At 43.2% G+C, this 19,527-nt stretch overlaps 2 protein-coding genes across 2 annotated transcripts; both read left to right on the top strand.

Annotated features, from left to right (window-relative positions):
* The first annotated feature begins 733 nt into the window (after positions 1 to 733).
* On the top strand, positions 734 to 8,654 carry get3 (guided entry of tail-anchored proteins factor 3, ATPase). The gene is made up of 7 exons (XM_045213256.1): positions 734 to 914; positions 3,094 to 3,241; positions 3,739 to 3,887; positions 5,033 to 5,183; positions 5,911 to 6,018; positions 6,276 to 6,473; positions 6,602 to 8,654. The coding sequence occupies exons 1-7, from the start codon at positions 772 to 774 to the stop codon at positions 6,728 to 6,730; spliced, it is 1,026 nt and encodes a 341-aa protein (XP_045069191.1). The 5' UTR covers positions 734 to 771; the 3' UTR covers positions 6,731 to 8,654.
* A 435-nt stretch (positions 8,655 to 9,089) lies between these two features.
* Positions 9,090 to 18,650, top strand: LOC121566122 (bestrophin-2-like). The gene is made up of 10 exons (XM_045213293.1): positions 9,090 to 9,409; positions 10,676 to 10,868; positions 10,982 to 11,076; positions 11,224 to 11,457; positions 11,861 to 12,015; positions 12,188 to 12,265; positions 12,393 to 12,545; positions 12,703 to 12,783; positions 17,350 to 17,504; positions 17,756 to 18,650. Exons 2-10 carry the CDS (start codon positions 10,717 to 10,719, stop codon positions 18,648 to 18,650), a joined length of 1,998 nt encoding a protein of 665 aa, XP_045069228.1. The 5' UTR covers positions 9,090 to 9,409; positions 10,676 to 10,716.
* Positions 18,651 to 19,527: the final 877 nt, after the last annotated feature.

Raw genomic sequence — 19,527 nt, 5'->3', positions numbered from 1 at the left:
TCTTTTGAATTTGGAAGACAAACCGGCTCATTTTCCCTTTGAGGACCCCAGCCAAATAATAGTTATTCAGTGCAAAAAAAAAGCTAACAATTTACACTGGGCTGAAGATGGACCAGCCTATCAAGCATTTGTAAGAACTCCCCTATGGCCAGGCAGCTCTGTATGTCTTTTAATGTGTTCTCTTACTGTTATTCCTGATGTGTAATAAAAACAACAATTCCTAATAGATGGGCCTCCTGTGTCTTTGTTGCTCAATATCCATCCATTGTTTTATTGTTTCTTATAAATTATGAGTTTTTAAATGTGGTTTTTGATTAGATTATTTGCTGAAAATATGTTTTAAATTCATTTTGATTTCTATTCTTAGAAATCTAGATCTTATTGTAACTTTATTATAGCCGTTTTATTGTAATTATAGGTTTTCACAATATGGTATATTGGCCATATATCACAAACCCCCGAGGTGCCTTATTGCTATAATAAAGTGGTTACCAACGTAATTAGAGCAGTAAAAATAAATGTTTTGTCATACCCATGGTATACCACGTTTTTCAGCCAATCAGCATTCAGGGCTCGAACCACCCAGTTTATAATAAGAGATAATAGACAGTAGACTATTCAAAGTAATTGGCTTGCCATAATTAATATTATGTATTTGGTGAATATGATAATTTACCAGAATACTTGGTACAGCCCAAAAGAGGGTCGCTTTTTTCTACCCAGCTGTTGTTATTATTTGGTACATCCCATTTGCTGACCTGTTCACACAAGATGGCAGCTTCATTGGAAGAAGAATTTGAAGATGCGCCCGATGTGGAGCCTTTAGAACCAACATTGAAAAACATTATAGAGCAGAAATCTCTGAAATGGATATTTGTTGGAGGCAAAGGTGGTGTTGGCAAAACGACATGCAGGTAGGTCGATGCGAAATAGTGCTTTGTCACTATTAGCTAACGTCACTAGCAAAATGAATGGCCTAGCCCTAGCCAAGTATAGCTAGCTAGGTAGTGTACCTTGTTTACATACAATACCACTAGCCCGAAGTTCAATTAATGTATTTTTATTGACAGTAATTTACCACCAGCGTAGCTCTTATTTCAGTGGAAAACACAGTGAGCTAACGTTAGCTAGAAAGCTGGTTAGCTAAAATGACAACAATAGCTAGCCAGCTAGCTGTCAAATTCATGAGACTGTCATTACTTGCTACATGTTAGCTAGCAATCCAGCGAGTTAGAAACAGTTCTGAACAATCTTTGATATAAACAGCAAACAGCAGGTTAGCAAACTCAGCTATCTATCTAATGTTATGTAGCTAGCTAGTTTTAACTAGATACTACCATCAACTCAACATGGACCATCACTTTTTTATTTTATTTATTTTATTTCACCTTTATTTAACCAGGTAAACCAGTTGAGAACAAGTTCTCATTTACAACTGCGACCTGGTCAAGATAAAGCAAAGCAGTGCGATAAAAACAACAACACAGAGTTACATATGGGGTAAAACAAAACAAAGTCAAAAAAAAAATACAACAGAAATACATATATATACAGTGTGTGTAAATTTAGCAAGTTATGGAGGTAAGGCAATAAAATAGGCTATAGTGCAAAATAATTACAATTAGTATTAACACTGGAATGATAGATGTGCAAGAGATGATGTGCAAATAGAGATACTGGGGTACAAATGAGCAAAATAAATAACAATATAGGGATGAGGTAGTTGGGCGGGCTAATTTCAGATGGGCTGTGTACAGGTGCAGTGATCGGTAAGGTGCTCTGACAACTGATGCTTAAAGTTAGTGAGGGAGATAAGTGTCTCCAGCTTCAGAGATTTTTGCAATTTGTTCCAGTCATTGGCAGCAGAGAACTGGAAGGAATTGCGGCCAAAGGAGGTGTTGGCTTTGGGGATGACCAGTGAGATATACCCGCTGGAGCGCAGACTACGGGTGGGTGTTGCTATGGTGACCAATGAGCTAAGATAAGGCGGGGATTTGCCTAGCAGTGATTTATAGATGGCCTGGAGCCAGTGGGTTTGGCGACGAATATGTAGTGAGGACCAGCCAACAGGAGCGTACAGGTCACAGTGGTGGGTATTATATGGGGCTTTGGAGACAAAACGGATGGCACTGTGATAGACAACATCCAATTTGCTGAGTAGAGTGTTGGAGGCTATTTTGTAAATGACATCGCCGAAGTCAAGGATCGGTAGGATAGTCAGTTTTACGAGGGCATGTTTGGCAGCATGAGTGAAGGAGGCTTTGTTGCGAAATAGGAAGCCGATTCTAGATTTAACTTTGGATTGGAGATTCTTAATGTGAGTCTGGAAGGAGAGTTTACAGTCTAACCAGACACCTAGATATTTGTAGTTGTCCACATACTCTAGGTCAGACCCGTCGAGTGTAGTGATTCTAGTCGGGTGGGCGGGTGCAAGCAGCGTTCGGTTGAAGAGCATGCATTTAGTTTTGCTAGTGTTTAAGAGCAGTTGGAGGCTACTGAAGGAGTGTTGTATGGAATTGAAGCTCGTTTGGAGGTTTGTTAACACAGTGTCCAATGAAGGGCCAGATGTATACAAAATGGTGTCGTCTGCGTAGAGGTGGATCTGAGAGTCACCAGCAGCAAGAGCGACGTCATTGATATACACAGAGAAAAGAGTCGGCCCAAGAATTGAACCCTGTGGCACCCCCATAGAGACTGCCATAGGTCCAGACAACAGGCCCTCCGATTTGACACATTGAACTCTATCTAAGAAGTAGTTGGTGAACCAGGAGAGGCAGTCATTTGAGAAACCAAGGCTATTTAGTCTGCCAATAATAACTTTCAGGCACCGATTTCAAAATTCGGTGGTTAAATTTGTCAGTTTCATGTGAAACTGATTTTAGTTGAATTGAGAAGACATCATGTTACTAATGTTGTAACGTATAACAATGTTTCTAACTGAAGGGTTGAAGAAGGTAACTGTCTGTCTTGTTTGTCAGTGTTCATGTGTCTGTCTATCAGTGTTCATGTCTGTGGTCATGAGTCTGTCTGTGCGTGCTCATGACATTTCTGTCTATGTGTGCTAATGTATCTGTCTGTCCTTTGCCACCACAGCTGCAGTCTGGCTGTCCAGCTGGCTGCGGTGCGCGACAGCGTGCTCATCATCTCCACCGACCCGGCCCACAACATCTCAGATGCCTTCGACCAGAAGTTCTCAAAGGTGCCCACAAAAGTGAAGGGCTACGAGAACCTCTTTGCTATGGTATGTCAGCCTTAGACCCAGTCTCTCTGCCATAGTTTTTTCTGTCTACCCTACAGACTGGTGATGTTGCTCTCTGCAGTTTGCACTCTCTTACTAGGTTTTGAGAATGATTAGAGGCAAAGAGCTGGTTTGTCAGACTACCTCCTCACAAATATGTTAATAGAAGTCGACTTAGGAGCCTATGTTGACTTGAGGGTGACATTCAGCCAGCTATGTTTGGAGAATGACACACGCATCACATGTGACTGTAAACTCTTGATTCACACAATAGTGTCAGTGTTTCACATACACAATAGAAATAGACAATCTAGTCATCAGTATAAAAAAAAGTATTGTAAGCAAAGCCTGTTTTTCCCTAAGATGGCGATTTTTCTTTCCTCCTGTGTCTTGCCCTGACGTCTGTCTGTGTCTGTCTGTGTGTGTGTGTGTGTGTGTGTGTCTCTGTGTGTGTGTGTGTGTGTGTGTGTGTGTGTGTGTGTGTATGTGCGCTCCTGCAGGAGATTGATCCCAGCCTGGGCGTGGCGGAGCTCCCAGATGAGTTCTTTGAAGAGGACAACATGCTGAGTATGGGCAAGAAGATGATGCAGGAGGCCATGAGCGCCTTCCCCGGCATCGATGAGGCCATGAGCTACGCAGAGGTCATGAGGTATGGAGACACACACACACCGAGGTCATGAAGTCAACACTTAATGGCCATCCACATAGTTATCGATACACGTTATGCTTTGAGTGCTTTTAAAAGTTATTTAAATTCAGTCAATCATTGGTTATGTTCAGTTTCTGTGATAGAATGCACCATATCCATGGATGATAGTGTTGCTGTTGGTCTGTACTTGTGGTGGTAGGAATTAGTTGGGCTGATATTATTGGGCTTTATTGTCACCCGAATCAAATTCATACATCTGGGTTAGCTTAACCCTTCTCCTACAATTTCCACGGCCATAATAGAAAAAATCCCCATCAAAATCTGTCAGTTTAAACTAGAGATATTTTTTGCATGGGCTGAGTCTCAATCCAGCGCATCCGCCGATATCGCCCTTCCTCACCTGCGGTGAAAGGTGGCAGAGCTAGAGCGTGTTTGTCAGGCCATTAGACATCCTGAAAATCGATCTTCTCACGAATGTCTGTAGTGTCCGAACGGTTTGGCCTGCAAACTATGAGACTCTCACGAACACGATGGTGTTCTCCGTTTTGCTCTATGACCCCCACAAGCGTCACGGGACTCACCTGAAGTCGGTACAGCCTCTTCTGCCAACTTCTGTCTGTAGCGTCCAAACAGTTTGGGCTACACACTAATATGACCCCTCTGTGGGAAAGTGAGTCTCTCACAAACACGTAAATGTCTCTAGGACGCCCACAAGCCTCACAAGACTTGTCTGAAGGTCCCCTGTACCAGTTTAAAAAATGAATGGAAGTATATATGGAGATAGTTTAGTGCCTAAAATAAGGAGTTAAATACATGTATTTTTTTATTTATAAAAATAGATCTTTCTTATATCTCTCAGATATAGGACAGACACTTTAGAACAAACTTCCTTAGTATAATATTTTGTACTATTTGTTCCAAGTAGTGAATCTGTTATTATAGCGAGGACCAAGTTTGGGAGACCCTGCCTTAAGGGGTCTTAAAATTCAAAATCAATTATCCTTGGTATGGCCATCTTAAAACAAATCTATATGTTAGCTTAGTAGAACCCCCCCCTCTGCCAGCTTAGAAACTAGAGGGTTAATAAGGTTATATTGACAAATTCCACAGTGTTCCTCAGTCAGACTCTTTTCCTCTCTGTTCAGGTTAGTGAAAGGCATGAACTTCTCTGTGGTGGTGTTCGACACTGCCCCCACTGGCCACACGCTACGTCTGCTCAACTTCCCCACCATAGTGGAGAGAGGCCTGGGACGACTCATGCAGATCAAGAACCAGATCAGTCCCTTCATCTCACAGGTAAGGCCTGCTGACCCTAAACCAGATCAGCCCCTTCATCTCACAGGTAAGGCCTGCTAACCCTAAACCAGATCAGACCCTTCATCTCACAGGTAAGGCCTGCTAACCCTAAACCAGATCAGACCCTTCATCTCACAGGTAAGGCCTACTGACCCTAAACCAGATCAGCCCCTTCATCTCACAGGTAAGGCCTGCTGACCCTAAACCAGATCAGCCCCTTCATCTCACAGGTAAGGCCTGCTAACCCTAAACCAAATCAGCCCCTTCATCTCACAGGTAAGGCCTGCTGACCCTAAACCAGATCCTTCATCTCACAGGTAAGGCCTGCTGACCCTAAACCAGATCAGACCCTTCATCTCACAGGTAAGGCCTGCTGACCATAAACCAGATCAGTCCCTTCATCTCACAGGTAAGGCCTGCTAACCCTAAACCAAATCAGCCCCTTCATCTCACAGGTAAGGCCTGCTGACCCTAAACCAGATCAGCCCCTTCATCTCACAGGTAAGGCCTGCTGACCCTAAACCAGATCAGCCCCTTCATCTCACAGGTAAGGCCTGCTGACTGTTGATTTGTTTCAGTGTTAAGCCTTAAGCTCTGTTGGTATTGTTCAGAGTTGCTGTCTGTGTCTGTCTGTCGAGGCCTACGGTAGCATCAGTTCTCTTATTATTGCCACTTGTGCATGATCCTTCTCTCTAGTTCTCGCTCGCTCTCTCTTTCTCCCCCGTAGATGTGTAACATGCTGGGTCTGGGGGACATGAACGCGGACCAGCTGGCCTCTAAGCTGGAGGAGACCCTACCAGTCATCCGCTCTGTCAGTGAGCAGTTCAAAGACCCTGTAAGTCAGACCATCACAGACCCATTTAGAAACACACACCTCCATAACAATGCTTTTCCTAACATCATTGCTCTAGGAAAACATTGAGATGTATATACACCTACATTATGTTCATTTGAATGATAACCACTCTACTTCACTATATGGAGTTATTGGAGTATTGTCACTGAGTATTGTGTGTTAATTACTGTTGTTGGAGTCAGTATAGTGACTGTCTATGTCTCTACTTGTGTTTGACGCCTCTCGCCCCCTCATAGGAACAAACAACGTTTATCTGTGTGTGCATCGCCGAGTTCCTGTCCTTGTACGAGACGGAGCGTCTGATCCAGGAGCTGGCCAAGTGTCGCATCGACACGCACAACATTATCGTCAACCAGCTGGTGTTCCCCGACTCAGACCGGCCATGCAAGATGTGCGAGGCCCGCCACAAGATCCAGTCCAAGTACCTGGACCAGGTAAGAGAGAGAAAAAAGCACTGCATAACTATTCTTCATGTTAGCAGTTGTCTGTCACCATGTGATATGCCCCTAAAGTGGTGTCCTATCCCCTAAAATTATGTCCTAACCTCTATTCTCTGTCCCAGATGGAGGATCTATATGAAGATTTCCACATAATCAAGTTACCGCTGCTGCCCCACGAGGTACGGGGGGCCGAAAAAGTCAACACCTTCTCAATGCAACTCCTGGAGCCCTACATCCCCCCTACCAAGTGATTGACCTCTGACACCCAGTCGCAGTCTGATCTCACCATCTCCATCCCCTTGACCCCAGCCTCACTCCTGCATTACAGCAACTCAGCAAGACCATCCCCATCCTCTTCATCTTCGGAACCTACACCGTTCCAGCAAGAATGACACACACACACACATACTGGGGGTGGAGAACACAAGGACACACAACCACCTGCTCCAGTTGTAGGCCTACAGTCTAAAAGAGAAAGGAGGATCCACACGTGATTTCTCTCGATCTTCTCTATCACTCTTATCTATACCATTCTCATATCTCACCAGGGAAAAGATGAACTATTCCTAAAGCATTTAACTTTTCCCAGAGGAACACTCAAGGCCCCCCCTCTCCCTTTCTCCTCTCCTCCTCTGCCTCCCTCCATCCTCCTCTTCTCTCCATCCTCTTCTTCTCTCCATATTCCAGCCTCAGTAATGTACAAGTGAAAGTATCCTTGATGGCTAAGTTTGGTGTCTGGTGCCACTGCTGTGTGTTTCAGTTATAAAACAGCTTTGAGACGATCGACTGCATCTTCGGTTTTTACCATTTAATTGGAGTGTGTCGGTTTGGTTTGCGTCTGAAATGGCACCCTATTCCCTGTTTAGTGCATTGCCACACATTTTGACCAGGGCCCTGGTCAAAAGTAGTGCACTATATAGGGAATAGGGTGCCATTTTGGATGCACATTCTGACTTCTTAATGCCCTCCATTGTGGGAATGGAGAATGATATGAGTGGTGGGAAAGTTTTGTGTCTGTTTTGGATGAAGGTGGGTGTGTTATGCAGGGTGAGGTCTTACTACCCCAGAGTGAATAGTCACTATGAAGAGGGATACAGGCCTAGAGGGAAGGGTAGGGGTTTTCAGATCATGTTATATTTTTGTCCCATCAGTCCACTGACCAGCCTTAGAAGGGCATTTGAATAATTGAGTAATAATAGCATGGACATACTTAACTATATTATTTGACCAAAATGTTCTCACGCACCACGTGTTTATGGTGTAAATAGCATGTCCACACCTATATTTAGTTCAGTTCTTGGATGAAGAAATTATATTTATTGATCACTGGGCAGTGTCATTCATCTATAATCTACAGTATCAGATGGCTACTTGTAATTATTTTATGCCAATCTCAATGTTTTCCTAACTCTGATTATAATAGGAGGTCCCTGCAGCAGTCTTTGTATAAAGCTTTTAAAGTGCTACTTTTCCCTCTAGCCTGGTTGAACCAGACTGAATGCCGCACTCACCATTGACTACCATTGAGTGCAGTGTTCACTCTGGTTTAACCAGGCTAAGTCCCCCCCACCTCATCCTTTCTTTCTCCCTGGCTGTGTTGGAAATGGCAGCCCTGGGCCCTGGTCAAAATTAGTGCACTATATAGGGAATGGCATGCCATTTCAGATACACTCTGTCTGTTGTGTAGAGGGCTCTCTATTCGGGTACACCGAGTGATGTTAGATGGCTACTTGGCTTAATGAATGCCTTATTAGTGCATTATAATATACAATTGATTACTGAATGTTGATTGGTCCCCTGTTGAAAGAAAGATTGGTTCATTATTTAGGTCATATTTAGACATCATTGAGTGTTGGATTTTTAAGTGTTGCCTGCATTTTTGCATTAGTGCACAATTGGCACAGCTTCTTTCTTTCTCATCCACATGCAAAATGTCCCACTAGCTGTCAATTTGACTTGTCTTGAAGATATACACACACCACATAAAAAGTGGTCATTATACTTCCAACTATAGCCCCATAATCTCTGCAGCAGCAAGACAAGTCTTGGAAGGGTCCTTAGATTTTATTTTGTCCATGCAATGGTATTAATGCTTCAAGTTATGCATATTTCCCCCCTAGGCAATTATGTTAAAGTTAAAAAATAAAACACAAACATGTTTAATTCGCAGGGGCATTTTTGGTTACTTGTGTTTTTATTTATTAACACAGCTTTCATAACCAAATAATGTTACAAACTACAATACAGACACTGTGATTGGGTCCCAAGTAGCCCCTAAGTAGTGCTCTAGGAAGCAGGCAGCCCCAAGATGCAGCCGGGACACGCATGGATGGTCTACAGTACAGCATGCCTTGTTGAACTACAGATTCGCCTTGACAGGTCCTGACTTTGTGGGTGACTTCTATGCTCAGAACCTGCAAACAACAAGCCTCCCATTGAGTTGATACAGTGGTTTGTAGAATTCATTCAAATTTGTCAATGGACTGGAAAAAAACGCTTGCCTCGATCAAAACACAAATATAATGCATCAAACTTTCTAATATGCACAATTTAATAAATATTGCCATACTGTTACATGGTTTAGTGATTTTTAATCAGTGGCAGTCTATGACTATTTCCAGTTTTCCAAGGCTATGTGGGTTTTTTCTTGTTTTTACACACTTGCGCTTTTGACATTGTGTACCTCTCGGTGGCCTGTCGCTTGTGGTCCATCACCGATTTCAAATGCACTGTGCAGAAGCTCGCTCTCCCAGTAGGGAGCATGTACTAACGAGCTCGGTCTCCCTCCCATTTTCGGGATTTACCCCGGGGCGCTCTAGCCATTGAACGCACTGCTGAGGCTCCAGCATCCAAGGAATACCCTCTACTGCTGCCTTCTTTTACTGTATGATGTCTCGGCCGAATGGGTTACCAACGATGGACATGGAATGGTTAGTAGAGAATATTAAGGTTGTAAAGATTTATTAGGCTATGAAATATGTAAGGGTTTTGCCAGTGCCCGGCAACAATGTTAAGCGCGGGGATTGTTGATTAACCTGAACCTGCAAACACCCCAAAGATCCACTCACTGCACAACAGTAGACTAGAAGTAATATAATTGTTCTCATATCTGTCCTAAATTTGTCCATCGAACTAGATGTTTTCGCAAAGGCTAAATGTAACCGGTTCTGTACAGGTACCTTTCTGCGTTGTGTTCTGGTGAGGTGTAGCTGGAAGGGAAGGGAAAGCTCTGGACACAATTCTGCCGGTTGTCTCTCTTTTAATGACTGCATGGAATGGATACAAATGCAAGGCAACCATTAATGCTGCAGTCTGGACTCTCTACATAAATATATTTGCCTCTCCTCATCACACTTTGAGCAAACTCACATCAACAAAAAATGCATTGTACAAAATGTACATGTTAATATTTTCAAAAGACTCAAGTTTAATTTGATAAACATTGTACACCAACCAATACACTAATAATTTGCTAATAAGTGCTAAATATTTATTTGAGTGTACTATTATAGCCGAGGTATACTAATGCGCAACAACGCCATTCCTGACATGACCGGACAGGTAACAAAATTAACGACAGCTAACTAGGCACATAAACATGAAATACAAAAACGTTACATTTCACAACAAACCTGCATGGAATGGATACAAATGCAAGGCAAACGTTAATGCTGCCGTCTGGACTCTCATACATAAGTACATTTGCCTGACAAAATCGTCAGAAAACTCACGCAGTCTGTACCTTAAAGAGACCCTCTCCCGCACCCAAAGCTGTAGCTTGGTTAGCCTTGCAAAGTTGCAATGAAAGTTGCACTCGACTCCACTCCTACCAACAGTAGTGCATTTGTGAACATTTGCTAACACGTGCATCCAAAAGACCCGGGCATACATAAACACATACCTCTCCTCATCATGCTTTGAGCAAACAGGAGTAAAAGCATGGTTGCCGTTGATGACATCACAACATCAACACAATTTAGAAAAGAAATACAATAAAATAGTTCACTCTTGAAAGTAGTGTAATACATCTGAAAATAACCTTAAAATAATAAATGAAAATAAATATGGTTTTTTTCGGTGAAATACATAAAGTATATTTTATACCTGTTACATAAACACATTTTTGTGGAGGGGTTTTCTTTCCATTTCCCTTGATTAATAGAAACAAAACTAACACAATATATGTTTTCCGATAGATCGTTTTTTTATTATTATAGAATAACTGATAGATGACATCATGACGGTCACCTACACGGCGCAAGTTGCCAATGCGCGCTTCTGCGGGTTCTCCAAACTGCTCCTAGCCTGGAGGGGAAGCATCTACAAGGTCTTATGGAAGGAGTTCCTTGCTTTCTTCGCCATGTACACTGCCATCAGTGTCACTTACAGGTATGAGAACTTGGCTACCAAGTTTACATCATTATTTGAACTTTCCATTATTATTTGAAGATTTCAATTTGTTTTAATTGGTCCACATTATTATGTAACGTTTTCCTTTTCAGATTCTTCCTCTTTGATGACCAGAAGAGGTATTTTGAAAAATTGGCAATTTACTGCAACCACTATGCCAGTCTCATCCCCATGTCTTTTGTGCTAGGTGGGCAATATTACCAAATCAATAACACAGATTCTATTCTAATATTCTTGTATTCTAACATTCTTATATTCTATAAGAAAATACTAATACTCTAAAGAGAGTAATAAACCACCATTCATTACAGAAACATTTGCTGCTGTTTTCCAGGTTTTTACGTGACACTGGTGGTGAACCGCTGGTGGAATCAGTACACCCGCATCCCATTACCTGACCGCCTGATGTGCGTGCTCTCGGGCGGCCTGCAGGGCGTGGACGAGCGCGGGCGGCTGCTGCGACGCACCATGATGCGCTATACAAGTCTGTCCGCGATACTGATTTTGCGCTCGGTCAGCACCGCAGTGTTCAAACGCTTCCCGACCATGGACCACGTCGTGGAAGCAGGTAAATGTGTCATTCAGATGCAGCTAAGAGTTTGCCTTTGAGGAGAAATTGCACTTTGCAGATTTTGCCTTCAAGGAAAAATTGCACTTTGCAGATTTTCAGAATTCAAACCATTAAGACACAGGAAAGTAGCCTACAGTGTACAACTGGAGACACCATACCACTTGCAGTTTTGTCCCACATCCTGTGACTTCCAAACACATACCTATAGTATATGCAGCGGTCTAGCAGAGGTGAGTCAGACTCACGCTCTGGTGATGAGGTAGCACTGCCTGCGACTTTAATCAGTGTCACCCTCAGCCCAAGAGGGAATTTCCTCTTGGCCTAATTAAGACGTTGGGTTTCAAAGCAGGACATCGGGGTTCAGACCCCACCTGTGACAGATACACTCCCCTCTCCTCAGGGTTCATGACCAGGGAGGAGCGGAAGAAGTTTGAGAGCCTCAAATCCCCCTATAACAAGTACTGGATGCCCTGTGTGTGGTTCACTAACCTGGCCGCCCTGGCCCGCAGTGAGGGCAGGATTAAGGACGACAGCACCCTCAAACTAGTGCTGGAGGTAGTCTATAATGCAACACACATAATACAACATAGTTATAAACCACATATGTCAATATTATGACATGAATAAGCTATACCCGACTTACATACTGACTGAACCTTAAACAAAAACAATACATTCAACAAAAACAATAACTTAAACATGTGTGTTTGTCTGTTTATGTCGGCAGGAGCTCAATCATTTCAGAGGGAACTGCAGTATGCTTTTCCATTACGACATGATCAGTGTTCCCCTGGTCTACACTCAGGTTTGTGTGTGTGTGTGTGTGTCTGTGTTTGCATGCAGGTGCTTGTGTCTCTTCAATCTTTGTAGAATTGTCTCAGTCGGCATCACTCATTCTGTGTCCTATGTTCTCGTCTCCACCGTCCCTATAGGTGGTGACTCTGGCCGTGTACAGTTTCTTCTTCGTGTGTCTGATAGGACGTCAGTTCCTGGACCCCACTCAAGGTTACCTGGGTCATGACCTGGACCTGTACGTCCCCATCTTCACTCTGCTACAGTTCTTCTTCTACGCTGGCTGGCTCAAGGTCAGTGGGAATTCATGGTTGTGTTCTCTAGGTACCAAATGAAAGAAAACCAGACTGAAACAGGGAAGGGCTACAAAAACAAACAATTGTTATTTATTTTGCAAAACATTTACTTTGCGTGCCCCAATGAACATGACCGATTTGTTATGTTTTTCAGGTAGCAGAGCAGTTGATAAACCCATTTGGAGAGGACGATGATGACTTTGAGACCAACTGGCTGATAGACAGGAACTTCCAGGTTTATATTGAATCACACATGTATTGCTATCCTTCTCACAACCCCCCATTGTTATCTTAGATGTAGTATATGCATGCATGTGTAGTGGGGTAATATTTTATATACAGTGCATTCAGAAAGTATTCAGACCCCTTGACCTTTTCCAAATGTTGTTATGTTACAGCCTTATTCTAAAATTGATTATTTTTTTATTCCCCTCATCAATCTACACACAATACCCCATAATGACAAAGCGAAAACAGGTTTTTATAATTTTTTGCAAATGTATTACAAATAAAAAACAGAAATACCTTATTTACCTAAATATTCAGACCCTTTGCTATGAGACTCGAAATTGAGCTCAGGTGCATCCTGTTTCCATTGATCATCCTTGAGATGTTTCTACAACTTGATTGGAGTCCACCTGTGGTAAATTCAATTGATTGGACATGATTTGGAAAGGCACACCTGTCTTTATAAGATCCCACAGTTGACAGTGCATGTCAGAGCAAAAACCAAGCCATGAGGTTGAAGGAATTGTCTGTAGAGCTCCGAGACAGGATTGTGTCGAGGCACAGATCTGGGGAAAGGTACCAAAAGATTTCTGCAACATTGAAGGTCCCTAAGAACACAGTGGCCTCCATCATTCTTAAATGGAAGAGGTTTGGAACCACCAAGACTCTTCCTAGAGCTGGCTGCCCGGCCAAACTGAGCAATCGGGGGAGAAAGGCCTTGGTCAGGGAGGTGACCAAGAACCCGATGTTCACTCTGACAGAGCTCCAGAGTTCCTCTGTGGAGATGGGAGAACCTTCCAAAAGGACAACCATCTCTGCAGCACTCCACCAATCAGGCCTTTATAGTAGAGTGGCCAGACGGAAGCCACTCCTCAGTAAAAGGCACATGACAGCCCGCTTGGAGTTTGCAAAAGGCACTTAAAGTACTCTAAGACCATGAGAAACAAGATTCTCTGGTCTGATGAAACCAAGATTGAACTCTTTGGCCTGAATGCCAAACGTCACGTCTGGAGGAAACCTGGCACAGTCCCTACGGTGAAGCATGGTGGTGGCAGCATCATGCTGTGGGGATGTTTTCCAGCGGCAGGGACTGGGAGACTAGTCAGGATCGAGGGAAAGATGAACGGAGCAAAGTACAGAGAGATCCTTGATGAAAACCTGCTCCAGAGCACTCAAGACCTCAGACTGGGGCGAAGGTTCACCTTCCAACACGACAATGACCCTAAGCACACAGCCAAGACAACGCAGGAGTGGCTTCGGGACAAGTCTCTGAATGTCCTTGATTGGCCCAGCCAGAGCCCGATCGAACATCTCTGGAGAGACCTGAAAATAGCTGTGCAGCGACGCTCCCCATCCAACCTGACAAAGCTTGAGAGGATCTGCAGAGAAGAATGGGAGAAACGCCCCAAATACAGGTGTGCCAACCTTGTAGCGTCATACCCAAGAAGTCTCGAGGCTGTAATTGCTGCCAAAGGTTCTTCAACAAAGTACTGAGTAAAGGGTCTGAATACTTATGTAAATGTGATATTTCAGTTTTTATAAATTTGAGAAAAAACCGTTTTTGCTTTGCCTTTATGTGGTATTGTGTCTAGATTGATGGGGGGAGGGGGGGACGACGACAATTTAATCAATTTTAGAATAAGGCTGTAACGTAACAAAATGTAGAAAAAGTGAAGGGGTATGAATACTTTCCGAATGCACTGTATATGATATTATAAATACATCACATGCGACCCGTAATAAGACTAAGCAATTAGCCCATTAAAATAATTAAATGACTCCATAATATAAATAGCAATATGCAAGAATATGGTTAAATCATGTGCAATCAAGTATTATTCGTTTAGCTGACTAAGATCAAGGAATGGCCATGAAAAGCCAATATCAAAGCAAGTATGATTTAATAACTTTGTAAAATGAATGGATTCACATACAAGGCATAAAGCTTAAGTTACAAGGCAATACTGACATTAACAAAGCATTAGTCTAGGTATATGGATCCAGTGGTGGAAAAAGTACCCAATTATTATGCTTGAGTAAAAGTAAAGATACCGTCATAGAAAATGACTCAAGTAAAAGTGAAAGTCACCCAGTAAAATAATACTTGAGTAAAAGTCTAAAAATATTTGGTTTTAAATATACTTAAGTATCAAAAGTAAATGTAATTGCTAAAATATACTTAAGTATCAAAAGTAAAAGTACTCCCCAAAACTACCTAAGTAGTACTTTAAAATACTTTTTACTTAAGTACTTACACCACTAAGGTTAACTTACAAACAAAGCATGAACAAAACCTAGGAAATGAGAATTGATCATACAACCTTCCTCCATGGACTGGATACAGGATAAGACAGAGAACAACCTTGATTCCATTTATAACATCTGAAGGTTTAACCTTTCAACCCAAAACCAACCACCATTGACCAATCAAACGATGCCAAGTTTACAGTAACTTGACCACCCCCAGGCCCAATCTCCACAGGGTGTCACAGCATTTAACGGCATGTTGTGTGGCAGATGAGACCAATGTAAATAAGACACATTCCTCAGAGGACCGTAAAAACCATTTGCATAGAGTAATTTAGAGTTCACCCTGTACAGATACAAGTTACCACAGAGATCATACTCTGAACAAAAATATAAACGCAACATGCAACAATTTCAAAGATTTTACTGAGTTACAGTTCATATAAGGAAATCCGTCAATTGAAATAAATTCATTAGGCCCTAATCTATGGATTTCACATGACTGGGAATACAGATATACATCTGTTGGTCACAGATACCTTTAAAAGGTAGGGATGTGGATCAGAAAACCAGTCAGTATCTGGTGTGACCACCAGCGACACATCTCCTTCGCATAGAGTTGATGAGGCTGTTGATTGTGGCCTGTGGAATGTTGTCCCACTCCTCTTCAATGGCTGTGCAAAGTTGCTGGGTATTGGCGGGACCTGGAACATGCTGTCGTACATGTCGATCCAGAGCATCCCAAACATTCTCAATGGATGACATGTCTGGTGAGTATGCAGGCCATGGAAGAACTGGGACATTTTCAGCTTCCAGGAATTGTGTACAGATCCTTGCGACATGGGGCCGTGCATTATCATGCTGAAACATGAGGTGATGGCAACGGATGAATGGCACGACAATGGGCCTCAGGATCTCGTCACGTTATCTCTGTGCTTTCAAATTGCCTTCGATAAAATGCAATTGTGTTCGTTGTCTGTAGCTTATGCCATAACCCCACTGCCACCATGGGGCACTCTGTTCACAACGTTGACATCAGCAAACCGCTCGCCCATATGACACCATACACACTGTCTGCCATCTGCCCGGGTACAGATGAAACCGGGATTCATCCGTGAAGCGCACACTTCTCCAGCATGCCAGTGGCCGTCAAAGGTGAGCATTTGCCCACTGCAGTCAGGTCAAGACCCTGGTGAGGACGACAAGCACGCAGATGAGCTTCCCTGAGATGGTTTCTGGCAGTTTGTGCAGAAATTCTTCGGTTGTGCAAACCAGTGGAGGCTGCTGAGGGGAGGACGGTTCATAATAATGGCTGGAACGGAGCGAATAGAATGGCATCAAACACATGTAAACCACGTGTTAGATGTATTTGATACCATTCCACTTATTCTGCTCCAGCCATTACCACGAGCCCGTCCTCCCCAATTAAGGTGCCACCAAACTCCTGTGATGCAAACCCACAGTTTCATCAGCTATCCGGGTGACTGGTCTCAGACAATCCCACAGGTGAAGAGGCCGGATGTGGAGGTCCTGGGCTGGCGTGGTTACACGTGGTAATGCCAAATTCTCTAAAATAACTTTGGAGGCGGCTTATGGTAGAGAAATTAACATTAAATTCTCTGGGAACAGCTCTGGTGGACATTCCTGCAGTCAGCATGCCAATTGCATCTCCCTTAAAACTTGAGACATCTGTGGCATTATGTTGTGTGACAAAACTGCACATATTAGAGTGGCTTTTTATTGTCCCCAGCACAAGGTGCACCAGTGTAATGATCATGCTGTTTAATCAGCTTCTTGATACAGGATGCAAACTAATTTGTGTACAACATTTGAGAGAAATAAGCTTTTGTGCATATGGAACATTTTTGGGATCTTTTATTTCAGCTCATGAAACATGGGACCAAACATGTTGCGTTTACATTTTTGTTCAATATACATACATATAGATAGCTTCAGAGTCCTCTTTAGGGGACAAGTTTAAGATAGATACCAGACATGGATTCTATAGCATTATTTTATCACACATTCAATAGTCAGTCCTCTGGATACTGTAACAGAGAGATACATTTTTGCCCTTCAGAGGGGAAGGGCTGACTAGTCCTTTGTGCTTTCCTTGTGTTACTTTCCATTTGCCATGCAGCTCCAGGTGACAGAAAGCACATCAATCAGGGCCGAGCCTACATGTGTACATGAGTGGGATAAGTACTTTTGAAACATTCAAAGTGAGAGAAAAAATGGTGGGGTGAAAGGAAACTTAAACAGAAGAGTTTCTTGGAACTTCCCTCATCTGAAACTGAAGAGGAAGTGTTTGTGTGTGTTTCCTCAGGTCTCCATGATGGCAGTTGATGAGATGTATGGGGATCTTCCCATCATGGAAAGAGACCGATATTGGAACGACTCTAACCCTCGTCCTCCCTACACTGCCGCAACTCTATTCGGGCTGCGCAAACCCTCCTTCCAGGGCTCCACCTTCGACATGGCGTGAGTGTCTATTTTATTTAATTCTATTTTGGGGGCAGGTGCAATACATTTCTACAATACACCTCAAATATGTGTTCACCTTGTTGCAAGTAAGTAAATATTCCGTATGTATGTTTTACAAGTCCAAAGATGATTCGTTTTATCTTTGTAACCTTTCTAACACTACTGTATGCCCTTAATGGAATTAGTAAAGTTGTAGTGATTTGAATTCAATTTGTTGTAGTGATTTGAATTGAGTCTGTCCCCTCCAGGATCCCCAAAGAGGAGATGCACTTTGCGCCCCTGGCGGATATCACTGAGAACGTGGAGTCTGAGGGTGGGGGTCGACACCCCAACATGGCCCTGTTCAACCGGCTCCTCTTCACTGCCCCGTCCCCCACGGGGCTCATGGGAGGGGCGCTGCGCCGCACCTCCGCCCAGCTCCAGAGGTTCCGCCGCCCCTCCGGGATGTACCCGCCCTCGTTCAGTGATGAAGAGGGTGAGGACGAGGATGATGAAAGTGGGAAGACTTTGGGGCCGTCTGGGGGGTCGCTGCCGTCTGTTTTGGGTCAGGATACTCAGAGTACCATATGTAGTTGTGGAGGGGTGGTTAATGCTAGGACCCCCCTCATGGAGGTACAGTTTGGGGTTGGGGTGGAGAGATGTGGGGACGCTCTCCAAAGCCAGGAAGAGATTATGGAAGAAGAGGACGAAGAAGAAGAGGATGAGGGGAACGCCCAGAAGGGGGCAGAGAAAGAGAAGCTGGAGGAAGGGAACACTGAGGTGACAGGAGATATTCAAAGCCCCATGCCACTGCTCCCATCACCCCTCCAACCTTCCAGAGACCCAGGCCAAACGTCCACCAGACAACCCCAGGATAAGACACCCAGACCAGCCTCGAAAACCCCCTCCAGCCCCCTAGCCCCCAGCATCATCCACCCCCGTCCCACAGCCTGGTCCACCCGAGACCTCTTCATCGCCGAACCAATCACAGAGCAGAACACAGTGATCCCCGCCATTCCCAAGCCGCCCATTGGTGGAGCCAAGATGTCCTTCCTCACCGTGCCATCCTACAGCGCCCCACAGCGTCATAGGAGTGTCAGCATGGGGTCAGAGTCCCCATCAGCTCCGAAACTACAAGTTACACCCTGTTCTAGCCAAAATTAGTGCACTACTTAGGGAATAGGATGCCATTTCAGATTCAGACTATGAGTAAGGGAGAACATGCACACTTCTGTCCTAATGGGACCAACACACCACACTGAAGAGCTAGGTCATATGTCACTGTACTATGTTCATGAAAAAGCACTGGGCCCAGATTCACAAAACACTTCTTACTCAAAAACTTAAGTAGCTTCTTAAGAAAAAAAAAAAGAAGTTCATAAGATAGTTTGTAAGTGCAATTCCTCAACAATATCTTAAGATTTCTTCTTACAAATCTTCTTAAGATGTTTGTTGCTAGGCAACAGTTTTAGCTAGCTATTTAGCTAGCAATGGCAATCATGTTAGCATATTTCTTACTGATATTACTGTTCTAAAATATGTTCTTGGGTTTAAAATAATCAATACTGAAATGTTCAGATTGTGAGTGAATTAAAAATGTTTCAATTGCTTTCATTAGCTTTTTCTCTCACTGCCCTGGGTTTAAGGCAAGGGTTTAGCTGTCTTGGAATTAAGAACATTTCCAATAACTTTATTTTCAAGAATGAAATTTCTTCTTAATTTTTTGCTTAAGGAGAAACATAAGAAATAGCGCAAGAACATTTCCAATTACCTTTTTGAGGAATAGCAACATTGCTTAACTTTCTTCTTAAGTCTATAGTTAAGGAAAAAATGGCAGTTAAGAAGACATTTCTTCTTTTGTGAATCTGGGCCCTGGCCTATAGATCATCTGCATGAAGTTAATTTTACTGAACAATCCACCCAGATGCTGCAAGGTTGAGCTGCAGCTCACACTGTGTTCACCAATCTTACACTGTACATTTACTTTAGATGAATGATTTTTCACCTTGTTACACTGTTATAAATAATAATGAGGTAAATA

This window comes from Coregonus clupeaformis, unplaced genomic scaffold (genome assembly GCF_020615455.1).
Source record: "Coregonus clupeaformis isolate EN_2021a unplaced genomic scaffold, ASM2061545v1 scaf0095, whole genome shotgun sequence".
In the NCBI taxonomy this organism is placed as follows: domain Eukaryota; kingdom Metazoa; phylum Chordata; class Actinopteri; order Salmoniformes; family Salmonidae; genus Coregonus; species Coregonus clupeaformis.
Note: the sequence above shows the minus strand (reverse complement) of the source record. Positions and strands in the feature narration are given on the sequence as shown.